The sequence below is a fragment of the Crinia signifera genome, chromosome 2 (genome assembly GCF_055691185.1).
Source record: "Crinia signifera chromosome 2, ASM5569118v1, whole genome shotgun sequence".
Classification (NCBI taxonomy): Eukaryota; Metazoa; Chordata; class Amphibia; order Anura; family Myobatrachidae; genus Crinia; species Crinia signifera.
The window spans coordinates 228,956,149-228,977,300 of NC_139218.1; the positions used below are offsets into that span (position 1 = coordinate 228,956,149).

Genomic DNA, 21,152 nt, shown 5'->3' on the forward strand with positions numbered 1-21,152 from the left:
CCCTTGTGTGTATGTAATTTGTCACAAGGTGCACTGCTCTGTGAATGTGCTTTGTTATAAAACTTAAGTGTAAATAACGAAAAAACTATATATAAAAAATGTCTGTATATAGGGACACTAAAAATGAAAAACAACATATTAATAACATTTTCTTCATATCGATCAGACCAATTATTTTTTTCTTTAATAATCAGTTCTTGGTTGTCAGCTATCTACTATTGTACTGACTATGCATTGCAATAATTACCACTTTTGTGTACTTATATTTCTATATATTAGTTAATATACAGTATTCAACATGACGGGGGATCTTGTGGTGCAACGTGGCCACATTGTGCCTCAGGGTAGCAAAATGGCAGGCCACAGGCTGGTCACTAGTACCGCTCATCAGCACTGCCTGGATCCCATAGCGGTGTTGTGCAAATCGCTCCCTGAACTGCCGCTCTGCTATGCCCACATAGTAAAAGCCAAATGGGCAAAACAGAACGTACACCACAAACTTAGATGTGCATGTTAACGGGCTGGAAATGAAAAATATGTTGGTGGGTAGGTACATATTGCACCCCCATACACGGAAAAAGTATTATGTGACTAAGGGGACTCATCGCAAAATTTGCATTAAACAGCTTATTATAAAAATTACATGCATACACTGATAGAAAGGTAATAAAAATATAGATATAAAAAACATTGTTTAAAGACATACTGTACTTGATGTTATTGATGTGATGTTCCTCCATATAAAATCAACTCCACGCCGACGTGGATAGTGGGGGTATGAAAAGGTCGGAGGACGCGGTACGCTGCGCTCGCCACGCTTTGGGTTGGCATTGATAGTACTGGTGGCGTTAACAATGGTTATTGGGGGCTCATGATTTTTTTCTCATGCATCTTATGTATGCATAAGATCCATGAGATTAAAAAAATCGGGTCTATCGCGTTGATTGTATGCCTTAAATACAAGCATTCAATCAATGAGATGGGCGCCGTGCTAGGAAAGCAGTACCGGAGTTAGTGTTGAGTGTGAAAATCCATTGGGATTCTCTGGGTAAGGATTTTTTGCCGGTCACCACCCCGGCTAAGGGGGGGATATGATCGATGATTTTACTTTTGAGATCATTCACTGTGTGGCTCAGGTTTTTAAAATGTTTTGCCACCGGTTGTTCAATCTTCTCCCCTCTGAGACAAGCGTTTATTGTAGATCGATGAAGTGACATCACAGAGGAGCGTGAGCGGGATTTCCGAAAGTGCTGACTGCGGCCACTGGCGGCGGCACGAGACACATGCCTGTTTTGAGTGGCTAGATAAAGGTAGGAAGAGCACACTGCGCCAAGCTTTTTCACAGCACTTTATGCACCTTAACAAGACACACCTCCTGAAGAAAAAGCCATTTGGGCTTTGAAACGTCGACATGACTTTTCTTGTACTTGCTATTTAAATATATAAAATTTGGATACCATCCATAGCCTTTGAGTGCAGCCTGTCCTTTGGGGTTACTCTGCGGGGATCTCTGGAGTCCCTTCTCTCTACATTGATACGAGGAAGGACACCGGGACGCTTTCAACACCGTCAACGAGAGGTGTTGAAGATCAGATCCTGGGTCCGCACCTTCCCACCAGACCAGATAAAGGCCCTTATTCTGATCGGTGCGGTAATATCTGCGTGCGTTCGTGCCGCCGATGTTTTGTGTCTGCGCATGTGCAGAGGCGTCTCTGCGCATGTGCGAGCGGGGCGTACGGCCAAATCCCGCATGAAATGTGAACACTCCGAACAGGGGGTGGAGAGGGGCGTGAAGGGCTATTTGGGCTCATTACCATATGCATACGCCCCGCGTTTCATGGGCGTTCCCATGCAAACGCTGGGCGTACATATGGTAATGCGGCCGTGATGCACGTGTAGGGGGCGGACATATGACATCGCCGGATGTCAGCTGCCCGCCCAGATCCCTGCTTTTGCACGGAAAAATGTCCGTGTGGTCTGAGGTTGCGGGAGCTGGTGGAGCACTCGGTCCTGCATTCGATGGTCTGCGACCATCGAATGATGGGGGAGGTTCCCTGAGATGGAGGAGGCGTATTCCGTGAAAAATACACGTGCGGTCCGTTCGGCCAGCTTCTTACCGCGTACGGACGGAGTTGGCGATCCGTATTGAAGGCGGGGTTTCGCACGCACGGTCCTGGCCGCATAATCGGATCCGGCCGCACCGATCAGAATAAGGGCCATAGTCTTTAGAAGGGCAAATAACCTAAAGAGTATAATCGCACCGAGTAAATTAAGAACTACTTTGAAAACAAGTGAAAAAGTTAACTTTTTGGAGAAAGTTAACAGATGCAACCCTTGCAACAGATGCATCTGTTGTAAGTTTGTGGAGAAAAAAAAAAGATATTCAAGTGTACTATTGATAAGAAAGAGCATACTGCGAACTCTGCCACAACATGTAACTCCATATATGTGGTTTATAGAATCACCTGCAATTGCGGCAAAACATACATCGGTAAAATGAAACGCCAGCTGAAGATACGAATACAAGAACACTTTCGTAATATTAAAACACAGACTTCTCACCCACAGCCTACCCAGACACTTTTTAAAGAATCACAATTCCACGGTTGATGCACACAACTTATCGTTCACCGTCTTAGAACAAATTTTGGAAAATCCCAGAGGTGGGGATAGAGATCTCACTCTATCCATAAGGGAAATTCCGTGTTTCCACAAGGTGTTAATGAAAACGTGGATATAGTATCTTTCTTAGGATAACCAATATATGCATTCACCTTTTTTCTATTTGTCTGTTGCACATTACCCTTGATCCTATACTCCATCTTAGATATGGAATATTACACGTACTATTACACTTATTTGTCCTTTACTTACTCTACCACTATTTTTTGGGATATATGTATGTATGTATAATATTATTATTCTTTTTAGATTAGGCATATTATTAACTGTCTTGTTGTTAAATCGAAGAAGAATTCATGTGGCCACAGCTGGTAGAATTTTTTGTTAAATACCATAAATTGCCTAAAGTGAAAACTTCTACAAATTAGCATCCTATTGTTAAATTAAATTACACTGGCCCAGCTATGAAAGAACATAAATGCTTTCTTATAATTATGAAGCTGTATCACCTTATGTTTGGTTTTGTAATTGGAGAAAATTTCAGTCTATTACCCTCATATATAAGTATGATAATATTCACTTACATTGGTCATACACTAAGGAAACTGGATTTTGGGAACGCTTATTACAGTATCATTATATTAATGCATGATTTGGAATGCAATAATTGCTATTTATACATCTGGTATTAAGACTTCCGTTTTTTTTAAACACAAATTTGAATCACAACTATTTATTTAATATTCAGTATCACTTCCATATCGGGCTATACCTATTGTGCTATCGGATCACATTATGTATACCTTTCATTATGATATCATGGGTGAAATGTAATAGGATGAGAGATTCAGAAAGTGAGAGATTTGGTAAGAAATCTCCAGTTTTTTTAAAGTGGCAATCATTGACACAGCAAAATCAGTGTGATTTTGCTGTGTCAATGATTGCCACTTTAAAAAAACTGGAGATTTCTTACCAAATCTCTCACTTTCTGAATCTCTCATCCTATTACATTTCACCCCATATCTTTATTTTGATGTGTTGCATATATTCTTAATAAAAGTTATGTCAGTCCGCTTCTTTTACTATCAGCAGCAGAAATTACGTCACGTGGACGGCAATATTTATACATATAGGAAGTCTGATATTAAGACTTCCATTCTTATGGAAAGCAAATTTGTATCACAGCAATTTACGGAATATTCAGTATCACTTCCATATCGGGCTATACCTATTGTGCCATCGGATCACATTATGTACACCTTTCATTATGATATCATATCTTTATTTTGATGTTTGCATATATTCTTAGTAAAAGAAGTGGACTCACATAACTTATTATCAGCACCGGATATTACGTCACGTGGACCGCAATAGTGGAACGCACGTGATTTTTCACAATGCGGGTACCACTTAAAAATTCACTTACACTAAGCATGACCCTTAGTATTCATGTTGTATCTAGTGTTCATTCTAGCACCCCCTATCTTTGAAAACCCATGCAGTTCCTCTTCCCTGCCTGGGGTGTTGCGGTCTGCTGTGGTATTTCTAGCACAGGTATGGTTTGCTTATCAGCGCTGATATACAGACCAGTAGGAGCTTTTGGTGATCAGTTGCACAGGAAGGGAGATGGATATCAGAATAATTTTTTAATTTATTCAATTGGCCCCCTCTGGTCAAGTTTATTCAGTTTCTATTAGATCCAGGGGTGTGCTCCCACCGACAATTTATTTAATGAGATTATCATTCTCTTTTCTGTAAAAATCTGATATACAGACCACACTGCTAGAAACACCACAGCAAACAGCAACACCCCAGTTTGAGAAGAGGAACTGCATGGATTTTCAAAGATAGCGGGTGCTAGAATGAACACTAGTATCATTCCCTCCACACCATAAAGGAATGTGGAAACAAGTGGAGCGCTATTGATACACGGAAACCAAAGCAGAAGTAGTCACGGAAGTGACGTCACGTGGAACGCACGCGGGCTTCCGCGATGCTGAAAACTACTAATTGATTATCTTCACACACTGCTTTATTAATAGAATACACCCATCAGTGATGTATCTACATCTCCGTATGTACAGTAAGTTAAATACACGACCTATGTACGGTATTTAGACCAGTTAATACTGGATTGGGTTAATTACTCACACAGGAAGTGACATAGCCCACCTTTCACTATATATAGCCCGGCCATATCCCATGGGATTTACCTGCAGTTTGGTCTACTATATGCCTGCTGAGATTTCACGTTGAGGTATGTAAGGGCTTACATTTTCTTCAAATCTTATTGTGGCTTGTAAATATAGAATGTACTTATTTCTATTTACTTATGTCAAAAGCTTGTCTAAAAGAATATGGATTTCTGATATTGCCATATACAACTATGGTAATCCTCTATTACCGCTTATGGGTTCTCATTGACATTATAGGAATCTGTTTGAAAGAATCCTCTCAGGACTTGTTTTTTTTTTTTTTAAAAAGGACTCATGGAAATTGGTATGTGCTAATTCTATTATTGCCATCTTTTATTCATTTCTGTATTTTGCTCTCCTCCTTATATATAACATTACATATGTTTTAGATGCTGTTGTGCATCAACAGTAGGATCTCCAAGGGATCCATTCATACACCTTTTACATTGTGTCGGAAAGACTGACATCTGGAGTAAACATTTGTATTCACGGTTAATTTGCCTATGGGTATGTACTCCTAAAATATCTAAATACACTATGTTTATGTAGTAAGTAATATGGCTCCTCTTCACCTCCTAGAAAATTACCCCTGAGGAAGTAGTTTATGATGAAACGCGTTGGGTTTTCCTTGCATTTATCGAACTGAATTAATGACTCCACACAGATGAAAAAGTGTTATTATAATCTGTCTTTTAAAATGTATTAAACTGTTGAACAGTGATCCATCTGCTATTACTACAGGTCGTTTTTTTATAGATTTGGTGGTGGAACTTCTTATCAGTGGCGCACTGTTTCCCGCTATCCATTTTTCTTTCATCTCCTCCACCAACAGGGGGGACTAACTGAGTTGCTGCCCATATAATATCACTCAGCGCATTGAAAGGGTACTTCTTTTTGTATATATATATATATATATACACACATATATATATATAGATAAAATGCAGTCGTTTTAAATGTATAAAACATTTTTAAAATATTGAAAAAGTCTGGCGAGTGCCTTGACCCTGGATTTTATACAAGCCTGCATAAGCATATTCAGCAGCACCCCAGCAGTGTAGAAGGAGAACTAAGTGCATTGGAACAGATGTTTATATTTTATATTATTATTTATATTTTAGACTTACTTTCTAAAAACTGCTTTGCTTTAGGCACTGTGCTGCGTGCCTTTGGTCCGCCCCTGCCCTTGGAGATAGGAGGGAGCTGTGCATGAGTTACCAGTATCTGAAACCGCAAAACTTCCGGTTCCCTGCACCATCCACTGGTTCACCCAGGTCACACATAGTCTGTCACACGCCCGTGACAAGCCTGTGACAGACTATATTTTCTGGTAGTAAAATGGAGTACAATTTAAGCATGTTCCAGTGTTTTTAATTTTAAGATGTTGATCTGAATATTAAGTAATGAACGCTCATTCAAATTAGTCATCTTTTTTTTTTCCTCCTCCTGATTTAAAGAGATGTTGTTTCGGTACTTATGTAATATCGGGGCGCCCGATTTTTTCATCGCATCGCATGCAATATAGTGGCATACAATTCATGCGATGCGATTTTTCATTGTAAAGTCACCCATGGGTGATTTCATACCCCCACTATACAAGTACGCATGGAGTTGATTTTATATAGTGTGGCGAGCGCAGCGAGCCACCGAGCCCGAAGCGTGGCGAGCGCAGCGTGTCCCGCGAGGAGCCGCAGAATACATGTAAAGTAATCCACGTCCCCTCGCCACACTATATAAAGTCAACTCCATGCGTAGTTGGATAGTGGGGGTATGAAATCACTTATGGATGACTATACAATTAAAAAAATCAGGTCTTTACAATGAAAAAAAAAAATTGCATCGCATGCCTTAAGTAGTGGCATGCAATGAAAAAAATCGGGCGCCCAGATAATACATAAGTACCGATGTTTCATGTTCCAAATACTTACTTTTGTGATGGTGTAATTTACAGAATTCTCACTGTATCCTGCAGCTATGCATTTTCTACACATAGTTTAGATTCCCACTTAAACAGAAATTTTTTAGCATAGCTTGGAGCGAACCTAGTGCAATCGCGGTACCTGTTTTTGTATGCCCTCTATGATAACATCTACATTACCACAAGATTAGATTACGTTGTTTACTTCCTGGTGGATACGGTTTTGTGTTCCACATAAATCAGGAAGTGACCCCTCTGTTCATGGACTTATTGCTGGGTGCCTTTTTTCACACGGAGGTATGGAATGCTGTATGCTTTCCAAAACCGCTAATTGTGACACCTAGACATTACTTTTTTCTGTAACACAGATTTTTTTTTTTATTGTATATGTACTGTTTACCCAGTATTGTTTGACCCAAAACTATATATGGACGGATACCCAACTCATTGTTTTAGGTCGGCTAGGAAAAAATCCTGGAAAGAAAAAAAGTTATCTCTTCATAAGACTAAATCAAAAGATACTGTACCTTTATATAACCAAACATACGTGCTACAATTATCGTGAGTGTGGAAGAAAAAGAAACCTTAATATACACAAGACTATTCACTCACGTGTGAGCGGGATACGCTTTTCTATTCAACACCATGGATAGAGCTCATCTTTAATTTTTACATAAATGACAATACTACATTGTAAATTTTCTTTTATTCACATTTGACAGATATTGTATAAAAATAAGGAGAAACTTGACGGGAGATATCTTTCACACATAACCCACTATAAAAGCAAAATGAATACACAAGCTATTCAAAGATACCTTTATATCATGGGCCTTCAACCTGTGGCCCTCCAGATGTTGTGAAACTTCATGTTCCAACATGCAGTGCCATGTTTTTTCCTATAAGAGCATGCCAAAACAGCCAGGGCAGGCTGGGGCATGTAGTTCCACAACATCTGGAGGGCCACAGGTTGAAGACCCATGCTTTATATGAACTTACAGGTGACTATAATCATGAGTAAGGTACACCATTCTTGGAATATTCGTGAATTTCAGAAAATAAAGATACCTTTACATAATTAACAGAGATGTTTATCATTTGAGTACAGGTAAGATACCTATACCATCTGGAGGTCATTCTGTTTGACTCGCAAAGCTGCACATTGATTTCTATATTCTGGTTGCCTCGCATGAATGCCCACCCCCCACTGGACGGCAAATGTCCCCGCAGGCATGTAAATGGATGTTTTGCAGAAATATCTATTCGCAGCCTTGCGTGTGGGGCCTAAATCATTTGATGGTCGAATGATTTGCATGGGAACGCCCAGAATTTGCATGGGAATGCCTATGAAACGCCTATAAAATGTGCGAATCGTGCCGCCGCCCGCACTGCTCCGTGTGAACGAGCTGGCGACTATGTATGTCGTTCTCCGGGATACGGTCACTAGGTCGACAAACATTAGGTCGACATCCATAAAAGTCGACAGGATAGTCACTAGGTCAACCAGCATTAGGTCGACCACTGAAGGTCGACATGGGGTTTTTCCCTTTTTGTTGAGCCGACAGGCAGTATTTCATGCTCTACCATCCACTACGGCGTGGTGGGAGAATATAATAGCTTGCCAAGCATAACGAAGTATCATGGGCGAAGCAGTGTGTGCGCAGCTAGCCATGCAAGGGGACGCGGTGCCCTGTCTCCATATTCGGTACAAAAAAAAGGGAAAAACCCCATGTCGATCTTTTGACTGTCAACCTTCAGGCATGTTGACCTTATGCTTGTAGACATAATGTCTGTCTATCCAATGATCCATACGCAGGTCGACACTTGTTAGGTCGACAGGGACATTAGGTCAACATGGGGAAGGTCAACAGTCAAAAGGTTGACATGGGTTTTTTCACTTTTATTTGAGCAGACATGTGCCAACAGCAACCCCTACCATCCACTAGGGTGTAGTGGGAGAAAAAAAAAAATAGTGCACCGAGCGTAGTGAGGCACCATGCGCGAAGCATGGCGAGCGCAGTGCAATTCATTAGTGTCCATGTCAACTGTGTCGATATTCGTCACAAAAAAAAAACCAACAGGTCAAAAACACCATGTCGACCTAACCCATGTCGGCCTTCACTTTTTTTCAAGCAGACATGTCCGGACAGGCAGTATTTCATACCCAAAGAAAAATTCATGCCCAAAGGTGTGCAATTGGTGATGCAGTCTGTGAGAAGCATGACTGGGGAACTCAGAAACACTGCAGACAAGAGTTACAACTTCACCTATCCATCTGGGACTGTGGATCACTGTATCACCTGCATATCCACCAACACCCTTTGGACTGTTGGCCACCTGGTCAATTATCTGTCACTATAAATAGGACTGGAGCCCCAATCTCAAACAACTATATTGGATAATTAGTGGTAATATGCTCTAATTGTTATGGAATTCAATGTTTTTCAGCATACTCAAGTGAAAAACACACCACCACTCAAGTATTAAAGGTATACGCGATATTGGGGCCCCACTTGGTGAGGATAGAAATATCCTTTTTAAAACACTTGTCTGTATCTTTATATCCCATGTTTTGTGGTTTTTATTTCGCAACTTTTTTAATGAATATATGAATAAAAGTTACATTTTATTTCAATCTCCTTGGTGCACCACAAAGAGACATTCTTCGGTACTTATGTAGTATCTGGGCGTCCGATTTAGAAATCGGATCGCATCGCATGCGACCAAATCGTATGCGATGCGATGGTCAAGATTTTTCCATAGGATTCAATGTTAAAATGGTCTGAGTCCATTTTAACATAGAATTCAATGGGAAAAAGGGGTCCTTTTCCTTTCCCCACTATCCAAGTGGGCATGGAGTTGGATATAAACCTGTGGCGAGCGTAGCGAGCCCCGCGAGGGGACACAGAATACTTTTTAAGAAATATGCGTTCGCTCGCCACGCTTCGGGCTCGGTGGCTCGCTGCGCTCGCCACACTATATAAAATCAACTCTATGCCCACTTGGATAGTGGGGAAATGAACAGGACCTTCTTAACATTGAATCCTATGCAAAATCGCATCGAATCGCATCGCATCTGATTGTATGCCTTAAGGTAAGGCATACAATCACAAAATCGGCAGCCCAGATACTACATAAGTACCCATTCTTCTTGTATCCTCCTTAAAATTGTGTCTATTTCATGTCCAGTGGTAGCACACCCCTCTGGTTACCACAATACTAAGCTCCACACATAATGTGAGGGGGTCCTATTACATGTACAGTATATATAAAGAATACTTTCCAATGCGACTGGCCTCTCCTTCTGTTTGTGTTGTATATTCAGAAGAAACCATTCATTTTATTATTGTACAGCCAGTGCTGGTACAGACTTTCATTATTGTTATTTCATGCCATACCATCCGCTAGGACGTGGTGGGAGAATAAAATAGTGTGACGGGCAATCATAGCTAGCCATGCCAGGGAACCCGGTGCACTTTTTTAGTGTCCATGTTGACATGGACAAAAAAAGTGGAAAAACCCTTGTCGATTTTCCCCATGTCAACCTAATACTTGTGTCGACCTTCATTGGTCAACCTAATGCTTGTAGACCTAATGTCTGTCTATCCAATGATCCATACACCGTTCACCAACAGAGCCTGCACATGTGTGGAGGAGCGAACCAACTAGAATTACCTCCTATCTATCTGATGGAGGTGACACACACAAGATATGAGGAAAAGAAACATTTATATACTTGTTACCATTAAACTTACCTGTGAGTGGGGTTCGCCTTCATCAAACAGCACTGGATATTTCAAACTTTATTTAGTAATTTGTATATGACAATACTACTCTTTTTTTTTTTATTATTATTATTTTTCGTATTTGATGGATGGATAAACACAGAGAAGCTTTATGGAAGATATTCACCATGTATGATTCACTATCCACTTCAGAGAACTGCTGATTTGCAACTATCAGGCATTTTATACTTTTAAGGTTCTTTAGTGATATCATCCAGTTACATTTTAATAAAGGGATTTTTGTAAGAACTTACCGTTCGAATCCCTTTCTCTGATATGGTCCTGGTGACACAGCTCAACACTGGGATGTAGGAGGGTCCGAAGGAGCCAGGCACCTATCCTAAAGCTTTAGAGGGTAGGCTCCTCCCCTACTGCATCCCTGGACTCTTCAGTTCAACTTTCAAAGCCACTGGAATACATTAACTCAGTACAAACACCTGCACATTATCTGCACATTTTATAACAGAAACTGTTAACTTTTAACCATTTTAACATGAACATCATGAAATTCTGGCATACTTACTGAGCGTAAGGGAGGGATCGCTGTGTCACCAGGACCATATCAGAGAAAGGGATTCGAACGGTAAGTTCTTACAAAAATCCCTTTTTCTCTTTCAATGGTCCTGGTGACACAGCTCAACACTGGGACGTTCCAGAGCCGGTCCTTTGGGAGGGTACGCTCAGGTCTGCAGCTCTCAGCACTGCTCGCCCGAATGATGCGTCCTCCGACGCGAACTCATGGAATCTATAGAATTTGGCAAATGTGTGAACAGATGACCAAGTGGCAGCTCTGCAAACCTGCTCAGCTGTGGCCCCATGTCGGACCGCCCAAGAGGTGGCAACTGACCTGGTGGTATGCGCATTTATCTTGGCCGGTACTGGTCTACCCACTTTGGTGTAAGCAAAGGCTATCATAGACCGCAACCACCTAGCAATAGTCTGCTTAGATGCAGGCCAACCAATTTTGTGTACGTCATACAATACCAACAATGTGTCAGTCTTCCTGACACTCTTCACTCTGTCCACATATATGCGTAAGGCACGCACAACATCCAAAGTTCTCAACTTGTCCCTTTTCTTAGAACCCTCTGGGGGTTGAAACACAGGTAGAACAATCTCCTGATTTAAATGGAAGGTAGATACCACCTTCGGTAAAAACTGAGGCACTGTTCTTAAAACAGCCCTGTCATCGTGAAAAATTAAGAAAGGAGATTTACATGACAAAGCTCCCAATTCTGAAACTCTTTTAGCAGATGCTACTGCTAACAAAAACACTAGCTTCCACGTAAGAAACTTAAAGTCAGCCGACCTTAAAGGTTCAAAAGGTGCCTTTTGAAGGCATTCCAAAACCAGTGATAGATCCCAAGGTGCTACTGGTTGCTTGTATGGAGGTTTCAACCTGGATACTCCTTGTAAAAAAGTTTGAATTTCCGGCAAAATGGCTATCTTTTTCTGGAAATAGATGGACAAGGCCGAGATCTGCACCTTCAGTGACTGAAGGCTTAGGCCCGATGAAAAACCATCTTGTAAGAATTCCATCATTCTTGATAGCTTAAAATGAGATGTATGAGCCTTTCTTCTCTCACACCATCGAATGTAAGTCTTCCAGACTCTATAATAATTTGCCGAGGATACAGCTTTTCTGGCTTTTATCATCGTCTGTACTACTGCGTCAGAAAACCCTTTTCTTTTTAAAATGCTGGTTTCAATAGCCAGGCCGTCAAAATCAATCGATCTGAATCCAGGTGATTGAATGGGCCTTGTCTTAGAAGGTCTGGTCTCAGAGGTAGACGCCATGAGTCCACAGACAACTTCTGAAGCCTCGAGTACCAGGATCTCCTTGGCCAATCTGGGGCCACTAAGATCACTGGAACCTTCTGCCCTTGTATCTTCTTCAGAAGTCTCGGTAACATTGGTACCGGTGGGAATGCATAAAGGAGATCTCCCTGCCAGTGAATAGTCATGGCATCCACTGCCTCCGCTAGTGGATCCCTTGATCTGGCATAGAACCTGGGCACTTGACGGTTGACCCTGGATGCCATCAGGTCCACATCCGGAATTCCCCACATCGAAGTGATTTGGTGAAACACCTGAGGGTGTAAGCTCCATTCCCCTTCCTTGAGCTCCTCCCTGCTCAGGAAGTCGGCTTCTATATTCTCTATCCCTGGGATGAATATAGCCGATACAGCTGGAACATTCTGTTCCGCCCATAGGAAGATTCTGGACACCTCCCACATGGCCAATCTGCTGCGTGTACCTCCTTGGTGATTCAGATACGCCACAGCTGTGGCATTGTCGGTCTGAATCCTCAAAGGGAGGTTCCGTAACCTGTCTCCCGCCAAGGAAATCACTTTCCAGACAGCTCTCAGCTCCAAGATGTTGATTGGTAACGCTGATTCCTCTGCCGTCCACAGGCCCTGAAGCCTGAGATCCAGGACTACTGCCCCCCAGCCCTTGAGACTGGCGTCGGTAGTTACTATCAACCAGTTCCAGGTCTGTAATGACCGACCCCACTGAAGGGAATCTACTTCTGTCCACCACTTCAAGGATTCTCGGGTGTCCGAAGATAGCACTATCATCTCGGATTTCATGGTCAAAGTGTTTCCTGACCAGACTGACAAGATGTTCCATTGGAACCTCCGAGAGTGGAACCTGGCAAATTGAAGCGTCTCGAATGACGCCACCATCTTCCCCAGGAGCTTGAGGCACCTCCATACTGAAATGCTCTGAGCCCTGAGAATCTCCTGGACTAGGGTGACCAGATCCCCGGCCTTTACCTCCGTGAGGAATACCCGATGAAGATGGGTGTCTAGTATGACTCCCAGGAATTGGAGCCTTTGCGACGGTACCAACTGAGATTTTTGCAAATTTAAAATCCAGCCGTGAGCCTGCAAAAAACTGATGGCCTCCGCCAAGTGACTCTGCAGCATGACTGCTGACTCTGCTTTGAACAGGAGATCGTCCAAATAGGGTATGACTGTGATTCCCCTGAGCCTCAGCACCGCCGCCATTACTGACATTATCTTTGTGAATACCCTTGGCGCGGTTGCTAGCCCAAAGGGTAACGCTCGGAATTGTAAATGCAGGTCTCCTATGGCAAACCTCAACAAGGTCTGATGCTCCGGATGTATAGGGACGTGCAAATATGCGTCCTGGACATCCATGGACGCCAAAAATTCTCCCTGGTCCAGACTCAAGAGTACTGACCGTAGGGACTCCATTTTGAAATGGTCTACCCATAAATGAACATTTAGGGATTTCAAATTCAGTATTGGTCTGAAAGACCCGTCTGGTTTGGGCACCAGGAACAGCGTGGAGTAAAAGCCTTTCTTCCACTCTGCCCTGGGGACTGGTGTAACCACCCCTTTCTCCAAAAGGGAGTGAGCTGCTCTCACAAGAGCTGTACGAAGCCGTGCCTCCTTTGGTAAGGATGTGGGGATGAACCTCTTCGGAGGAGGCCCTCTGTAAGGGATTTTGTAACCCTGTGTTATGATATCTAACACCCAGGCATCCTGGCCTAAAGCAGCCCAAGCGTCCCTGAAAAGTGTGAGACGCCCCCCCACTTTTGTCACTGTCGGGCGAAGCCCCTGACAGTCATGCAGAGGGTTTATCCTCTCCTTTTGTGGCAGGCTTCTTGTGAAAAGAGCCAAATTTTGACTTCTGTGCCTTGCCTCTAGAGGACTGAAACCTTCCCCTGAAAGACTGTCCTCGAAAGGACGCACCACCTCTAGGGGAGGGCCGAAAGGACGGCTTAAAAGCAGAAAATCTTGACGTCTGCTTTGCAGAGGAGGCCGGCAGGAATGTACTTTTGCCACCCGTGGCCTGTTTTATAATCTCCTCTAGCTCGGTACCAAAGAGTACCTTTCCTTTGAAGGCTAATGTTTCCAGAGCCTTCTTGGACTCATTGTCTGCTTCCCAGGCTTTAAGCCAAAGCACTCTCCTGGCATTAATGGAGACTGTGGACACTCTGGTTGCCATTTTAATAGCTTCCTCCTCTGCTTCCACTGCATATTCTGCTGCTGCCTTAATCTTTTCTGCAAGCAGTAATGCACCAGGGTCAGCCTGCAGCATGGTGCATAATTCACCAGCCCACTCTATCATGGCCTTAGAGACCCAGGCTGAAGCAATAAGAGGCCGTAAGGTAAACCCCACCCCTTCAAAGATAGCTTTGAGGTTTCCCTCCAGCTTTTTATCCACAGAATCTTTGAAAGCTGCACCGCCCTGTACTGGTAATACAGTAGCCTTGGACAAACGTGCCACTGAAGCGTCCACCAATGGGACCTTTTCCCAGAGCTCCGCATGAGACTCTGGCATGGGGTACAGACTAAGGAATCGCTTAGGCATCTGAAGCCTCTTATCAGGAGTTTTCCAAGCTCCTTCTAATAATTCCTGTAACCCCTCATCTGAAGGAAAAGTAACAGCCTCCTTCCGCTGTCGCTTAAAAACACCTTTAACAGGAGTCTTATCCTCCACAGTCAGCTTTAAAGCCTGCTTCACAGCTACAATGAGATCCTCTATACCAGCAGCAGAGCTCTCTTCCAAATCATCACCCTGATCCCAGGGGATGTCAGTATACTCTCCTTCCTCTTCATCTACCACAGTAGTTAAAGCATAAGACCTTCTAGGGATCCCTGCCACATCATCCATTTTGTCCAGCATTTCACTGAACCTGTTAATCCCTTTTGCAGTATCCTGCATCACCTGGATAAGTGCAGGATCTGCCTGGGTAAGAGGCAAGGAGCCAGACGACTGCTGAGATGATGGCATAGGTCTCTGTGAATCTACCAGCCCATCACTCTGCCTGTCTAAAAGCTGCACCAAAGCGTTTACTGACCTGCCTAGGGCCCTGGCCCACGCAGGTTCCATATGCTCTGCCCTATGGGGATCACTGCCCATGGGTCTCACATCAGCGCAAGTAATACATAAGCCCCCCTTGGCCATCTGCTCAGGGACAAACTTTTGTGTGCAAACATTGCACGCGCTCAGTGCACTAAGGGCTCCCTCCCCCAAAACCACAGCCTGATGCTCAGACATGATGCAAGTGATAAATGTATATCTATCAGTATACACAGTGCAAACAATTGTACAAGCGCTTATACAAAGTCAATGCACCCAGTCACTTAGCTGTCTGTAGGTTTCTCAGCGGGGAAGCGATGCCCAGGAAATCCAAGTCACTCTGCCAGGATCAATCCGCCAGCTCAGCTCCGCTGCAAGCGTTCTGAAAGGCGCCAAAGTCAGAGTGAAGGAAGAGACCAAAGTCCCTGCTGCTGCGGGGTCCGTGACCTTTTGGCGCCAACCACCCCCAGCCAGCCGCTCCTTAGGTAGGATTTCCTTGTTCCAGTGTCTCCCCCTCAATTGGGGACCACTTGGAACATGCCTGTCACAGCGCTGCTGTCCTCTCAGTCAGGAGCTCAGCGTGTAAGCTCCGCATAAAATGGCCGCCGCCATCACGGAGCGCCTGTCCCCCATGATCCCCACCTAACTGTGGAGCCGGTTTCAGGCAACTCCGGAGCCCAGGCAGCCTCTTAATAGAGGCTATGAGCGCAGCACAGGGAGACCAGACAGCGTCTACCCTGTGCACAGATAGCTGACAGGACGCGCTTCTGTCAGCTCCTGCTGCGCTAGCAGTGTGAGGATTCACTATGAAAATCCTCACACTGTGCCTACCTAGCTAGGGTAATAGTTAATAAAATAATAAAAATCCCCTAACTACTCTAATTCTTCGGCTGCTCCTGCAGCCCTTTAGAATAGCACCCACTCCAGTGGGCACCTAACACGAACTGAAGAGTCCAGGGATGCAGTAGGGGAGGAGCCTACCCTCTAAAGCTTTAGGATAGGTGCCTGGCTCCTTCGGACCCTCCTACATCCCAGTGTTGAGCTGTGTCACCAGGACCATTGAAAGAGAAATAGTGTTTTATAAGCCTGACCTATTAATGCCAAGCTATAAATGAAGCAAACTGATTTTTCTTTTAGTTTTTGTTACAATCGAAAAATTATCTGCATCACGTTAGACCCATAGGTGTCCTTTGTACAGGATAGTGTTTTAAGGTTGAAAGAAGATGCATACTACCCCAAACACACTCCTCGTTTTCTTAAAAGATATTGCTTAGAAGTGTCCTTTTGAGCAATTTTTTTTTTAAACGAGTAGAGTGTATGCTCATTGATGTTAATGGCGCAAGCTCAAAAAGGAACACACGATAGTGTGCATGGGGCTTAAAATGCTGTGTTTATTGGTTCTGCAGCAACCATGATTTTTACTACCAAGCACCACTAGCAATAATGCACTACACTACACTGCACATTGATTTCTACTAGTCTCCTAGCTGCCAAAATATCATAGCACAGTGTGTGCTATTACTTCTATTGACAATGAAGTAGCATAAATAGAAGGTGTCTATTAAATATGTTTTGCAAAATAAACAAACAACCCAAGTGGGCCTTCCATCATTTACATATTGGTATAACCTTCTTACCACAATTGTGTCTTTCCCACACCAGGGGGGCCACAAATTTCTGTGATCTTGCCAAGTTGCACTCCTTCTCCAAGAATTTCATCTAAGGCCGAGCAAAAAGTGATGACAGATCCCTGAGCTTGTTCCTGTTCAAGCAGCTCCAATGCTGTGTGTTTCCGAATCTGCGATATGTCACTTTGACCTTCTCTTCTTAAAATTTGCAATGCTTCCAAAGAAGCCTCTTCAGATATTCCAGCTTCTGGATGTTGAATAAAAAAAGAAATGTTGGTTAGAAAACATCTCAGATACATATGTGACGTGGGAATATATCCAGTTGCAGAATAAAGGTTAAATAATAAATTAAATCAGACAGACAATCACCATCCTCACAATATGTAAAAATCCCATCCTATGAGGAAAACCATCTCTCACATTCATGACTGGGATAGGACCATGCCATAGGCTTCGCTGTAGCATGAAAATCTCACTTGATTGCTAGAACCCTTTGAGTGTTAATGAAATTTGCCAAAATAGGTGTGAACATCACCAAGCAAACATTTCATCATAAGGACCTGCAATGCTTACCATATATAGGAAATATAATCTTTTTTTTTTTTTTTAAGTATTTGAAGTTATATAAGAAATGTGAGTGATGCTGGTTTTTTTTTTAGCGGATATTTTGCACATCTCTTACAGATGTTGGCACTCAAAGGGTTAAGTCCTGTACGGACAAGGCGATATTGCTCATTTTCGTATCTCTAAGCAGTATCGTTCATTATGTTGCCAAGTGTAAATGCCTATATCGCTCGCTCCCACGGATCATTAATGACTCCCTACGGGGGGTAAAAATCTAGTAATGTATCGTAGCAAATGACAATTGGTCCCAAACTCTTGAAAATTAACAATGGTCACTCGCACAAATTGGTTAAATCTGTTCAATTTAACAAATGTATCTGAACAATTGTTTATGGGGTGGTATTCATATGGGGTGGTATTCAACGTGTGCCGATATTTCCAAAAGTCAGAAATATCAGCACACACCTATTCAATGCGGGTGTTTTTGGACTCATTGAATCCCATGAGGATTCAACTTTTTCAAAAGTCGAATCTGCATTGTGGAAATGGCCAATAGAGTGTCGAATCTGCAGCCGTTTTTCACAATCCACAGGCTGTCAGAAGATTGAATACCAATGGTCGAATTCCCCAAAATTTCGGACTGTTGGATTAAAGTTTGAATACCCCTATATCTGTTTTACATCATTTGTGAGTAATTGGTTGAATGTCCTTTGCTCCGATACATTACCGTGGGTTCGATACCCACCATGCCCTAACTGTGCAGTTTGTATAGTCTCCCCGTGTTCGCGTGTGTTTACGCCGGTTTCCTGCCAAAATCCAAAAATATACTGGTAGGTCAATTGATTTGGTAGGGAATATAAATAGTAATCTCCACTGGGGCAGGGACTGATGTAAAAGAGCAACTATACTGTGTAAAGCGCTGCGGAATACGTATGCGCTATATAAGAAACTGTGGTAATGGTTTAGTTTCACGGCGCCAGTTACGTACTTAGCGTCCCTTTCAGACCTTGTGTTCCCACGACCAGCGTAGTCAGTCAGAAGTAGCATAGTGTGTTCCGCATGACCACTTTAGTCAGTCAGAAGTAACGTAGTGTAGTCAGCGTCCCTGTCAAAATCGGAGTAGTGTTCCTACGACTAGCGTAGTCATCGTAGTTAGCCAGAACTAGCGTCCCTGTCAGAACGCAGAGGCAACCGCATCGCTGCTGTTTCTGCCAGTGCAGTTTCTGAGGAATGACTTTCTCATTTTTTGGGGTATTTTTTCTTCTTGTTATTCATTGTATTGTCATTTAATAATTTTTCCTTGCTTCTTCTTAATTCTAACTAAACTCAAGTTACCAGTTAACACATGTTGTCATTACTGTCTCAGGTATATGATATGGCACGTGTGAATGTGTTCCTGAAACACCCCCACGATCCACGCCAGCCCGAAGCGTGACGAGTGCAACAAGCCTGCGTTATGCGTCCTACCGACCTTTTCATACCCCCACTATCCACGTTGGCGTGGAGTTGAATTTATATATATATATTGTGAAGAGCACAGCACGGCGAGCCCCGCGAGGGGATGCGCAATACATGTGAAGCAATCCGCGTGCGCTCGCCACGCTTCGGGCTTGGTCGCTCGCTGCACTCGACACACTTTATAAAATCAACTCCACGCCGACGTGGATAGTGGGGGTATGAAAAGGTCGGTAGGACGCGTAACGCATCCCCTCGCGGGGCTCGCCACGCTTCGGGCTGCCGAATAAAACTTTTGTTAGTGGTCTGCCGGCACTGTACTTAAGCGCTATAGCGTCTACATTTTAGACGCACCCTTTAGATGCCCACTTTGTTAGTGGTTTGGCGGTGTGTCTAGTTTAGATGCCCACTTTGTTAACTGTTTGCCAGACTGTCTCTCTGTGGAACTATAAGTGCCACAATGACCTGTCAGCGCTGGGCTGCCGCGGAGTCACTACGCTGACAACGTAGTTCAAGGCAGCCTATGAGCTACACTGATAATGTAGCTAATCTGATAACGTAGCTTAGTGAAGTAAGCCAGCGTGCCACAATGACCAGCACTAGGCTGCCACGGAGTCACTACGCTGAGAACGTAGTTCAAGGCAGCCTATGAGCTACGCTGATAATGTAGCTTAGAGAAGTAAGCCAGCCATTGGGCGTACGGCTTCCAGGATTCAAACGTAGCATAGAGGTGCCACCGTGAATCTAAACAAGTACCAAAACTGTTAAATAAAATAAATAAATAAGTTGCTCCAAACAGACAGATTGGACAGATAAATCTTTAGGTGCGTACCCAAATTAAGGCTGTGGACATACCTATAAATATATATGCAGATCAAGCTATCTGAAGATATATCTCTAGATGGATCTTGCAGTCCGTTCTGCATACATGCTGCCCAATCTGCTGATGTCACAACTGGATGGGTATTTACATAAGCCCGCTCTCGCTGTCAATCACCAATGGCTGGTGCCGCAGATCTCCTGTATGCGCTAAACTCCCAATACTCTGAGGAGAATTCACAGTGTATAGCACAATGTTATAGTGTAAGCACAACACGGGGTACTCTGTGGCACATATTACATGATGTATAATGTAACCAGCATGTTCGGGTAAAACCCGGAACCGGAACAATCAAGTTGCAGTCAAACTCTGCCATCCAAAAGCTTGTTGTCTTGTCTACTTCCCCATCTCCCAGGTGACAGCTGTCCTAGCCATCACCCCCGGACGGGACACTTCAATATCCGGAATGGCACAGTCCGGTCCGGCGTCCCAGTTTTACTTTGTCCCCTGTACACTACACATGCAGCAGCGCGGTTACCTCTGGCAAGCGCACTAGCTGTCACGTCTATCACATCCTGAACAGTACGGAAGCCTGCGGCGATCAACCTAGTCCTGACGGTAGGAGCTAGAGGAAAGCTGCCCACCTCACGGCTCATGTCACACCCGGTCACGACGGCGGGACAGCGGCTTCTGGCGCCAAACGTATAAGCCGCGCCCACCCAGCACTCCGCCCGCTGTGTTATTGTAAAGAAACCCCATGTGCGCTATCTCCTCATACCCAAAGGACCGCCCGGCCGGCTGATGCAGGGGACATGTGTAATAATTTGTGAAATATACATATAAATGTATTTTTCTCCCATTATAGTCAATTGGCATTCCTTTTCGGCAGACCTGACTGTCATTCCTTTTATTATGTGCCCACTCATCAGTGCTGCTGCCTCTTCTACAGTATGCAAAAAAAAAAAAATAATGTTATCACAAGAAACCAATTAGAGTAGTAATGCCACTCTAAACTACTCTTAAAGGTAGGATACATACAGTAGTTACTACCAAATTAAAATCATTTGACACTTTGGCCAAACAAGACAGCAAGGGATGCCTGGGGATTACATGCTCCTTGCCTTGTGGGGTTAAACGCTCATTGCCACGTTGCTCATTGCCATGGGGAATTACATAATTGTTTCTATTGGGGATAACATGATTGTTGCAGCCTGACTGCAATCTTTTACGAAGAGAAGTCCGGTCAGTGTGATGCCCAGCTGGGGGCAAGCTAATACAGGCTGGTGATGCGAATGATGCGAGCTTAGCTGTGCTCTGGCTCCTCTACTG

The 21,152-nt window shown here is 43.6% G+C and overlaps 1 protein-coding gene across 2 annotated transcripts in view; it reads right to left on the minus strand.

The window, feature by feature from the left end:
• The window catches only part of RAD51C (RAD51 paralog C), an 84,395-nt gene extending 63,852 nt beyond the window's left edge, over positions 1 to 20,543 (minus strand). Inside the window, exons 1-2 of one of the 2 annotated variants that reach the window (XM_083173972.1) lie at positions 20,362 to 20,543; positions 16,994 to 17,231 (exon numbers count right to left, since the gene is read on the minus strand). In XM_083173972.1, the coding sequence (XP_083030098.1) occupies positions 16,994 to 17,231; positions 20,362 to 20,479 (356 nt within the window). In that variant the 5' untranslated portion in view covers positions 20,480 to 20,543. The remainder of the gene's footprint in view (positions 1 to 16,993; positions 17,232 to 20,361) is intronic. The other variant, XM_083173971.1, reaches the window with a different exon arrangement.
• Between the last annotated feature and the right edge of the window lie 609 nt (positions 20,544 to 21,152).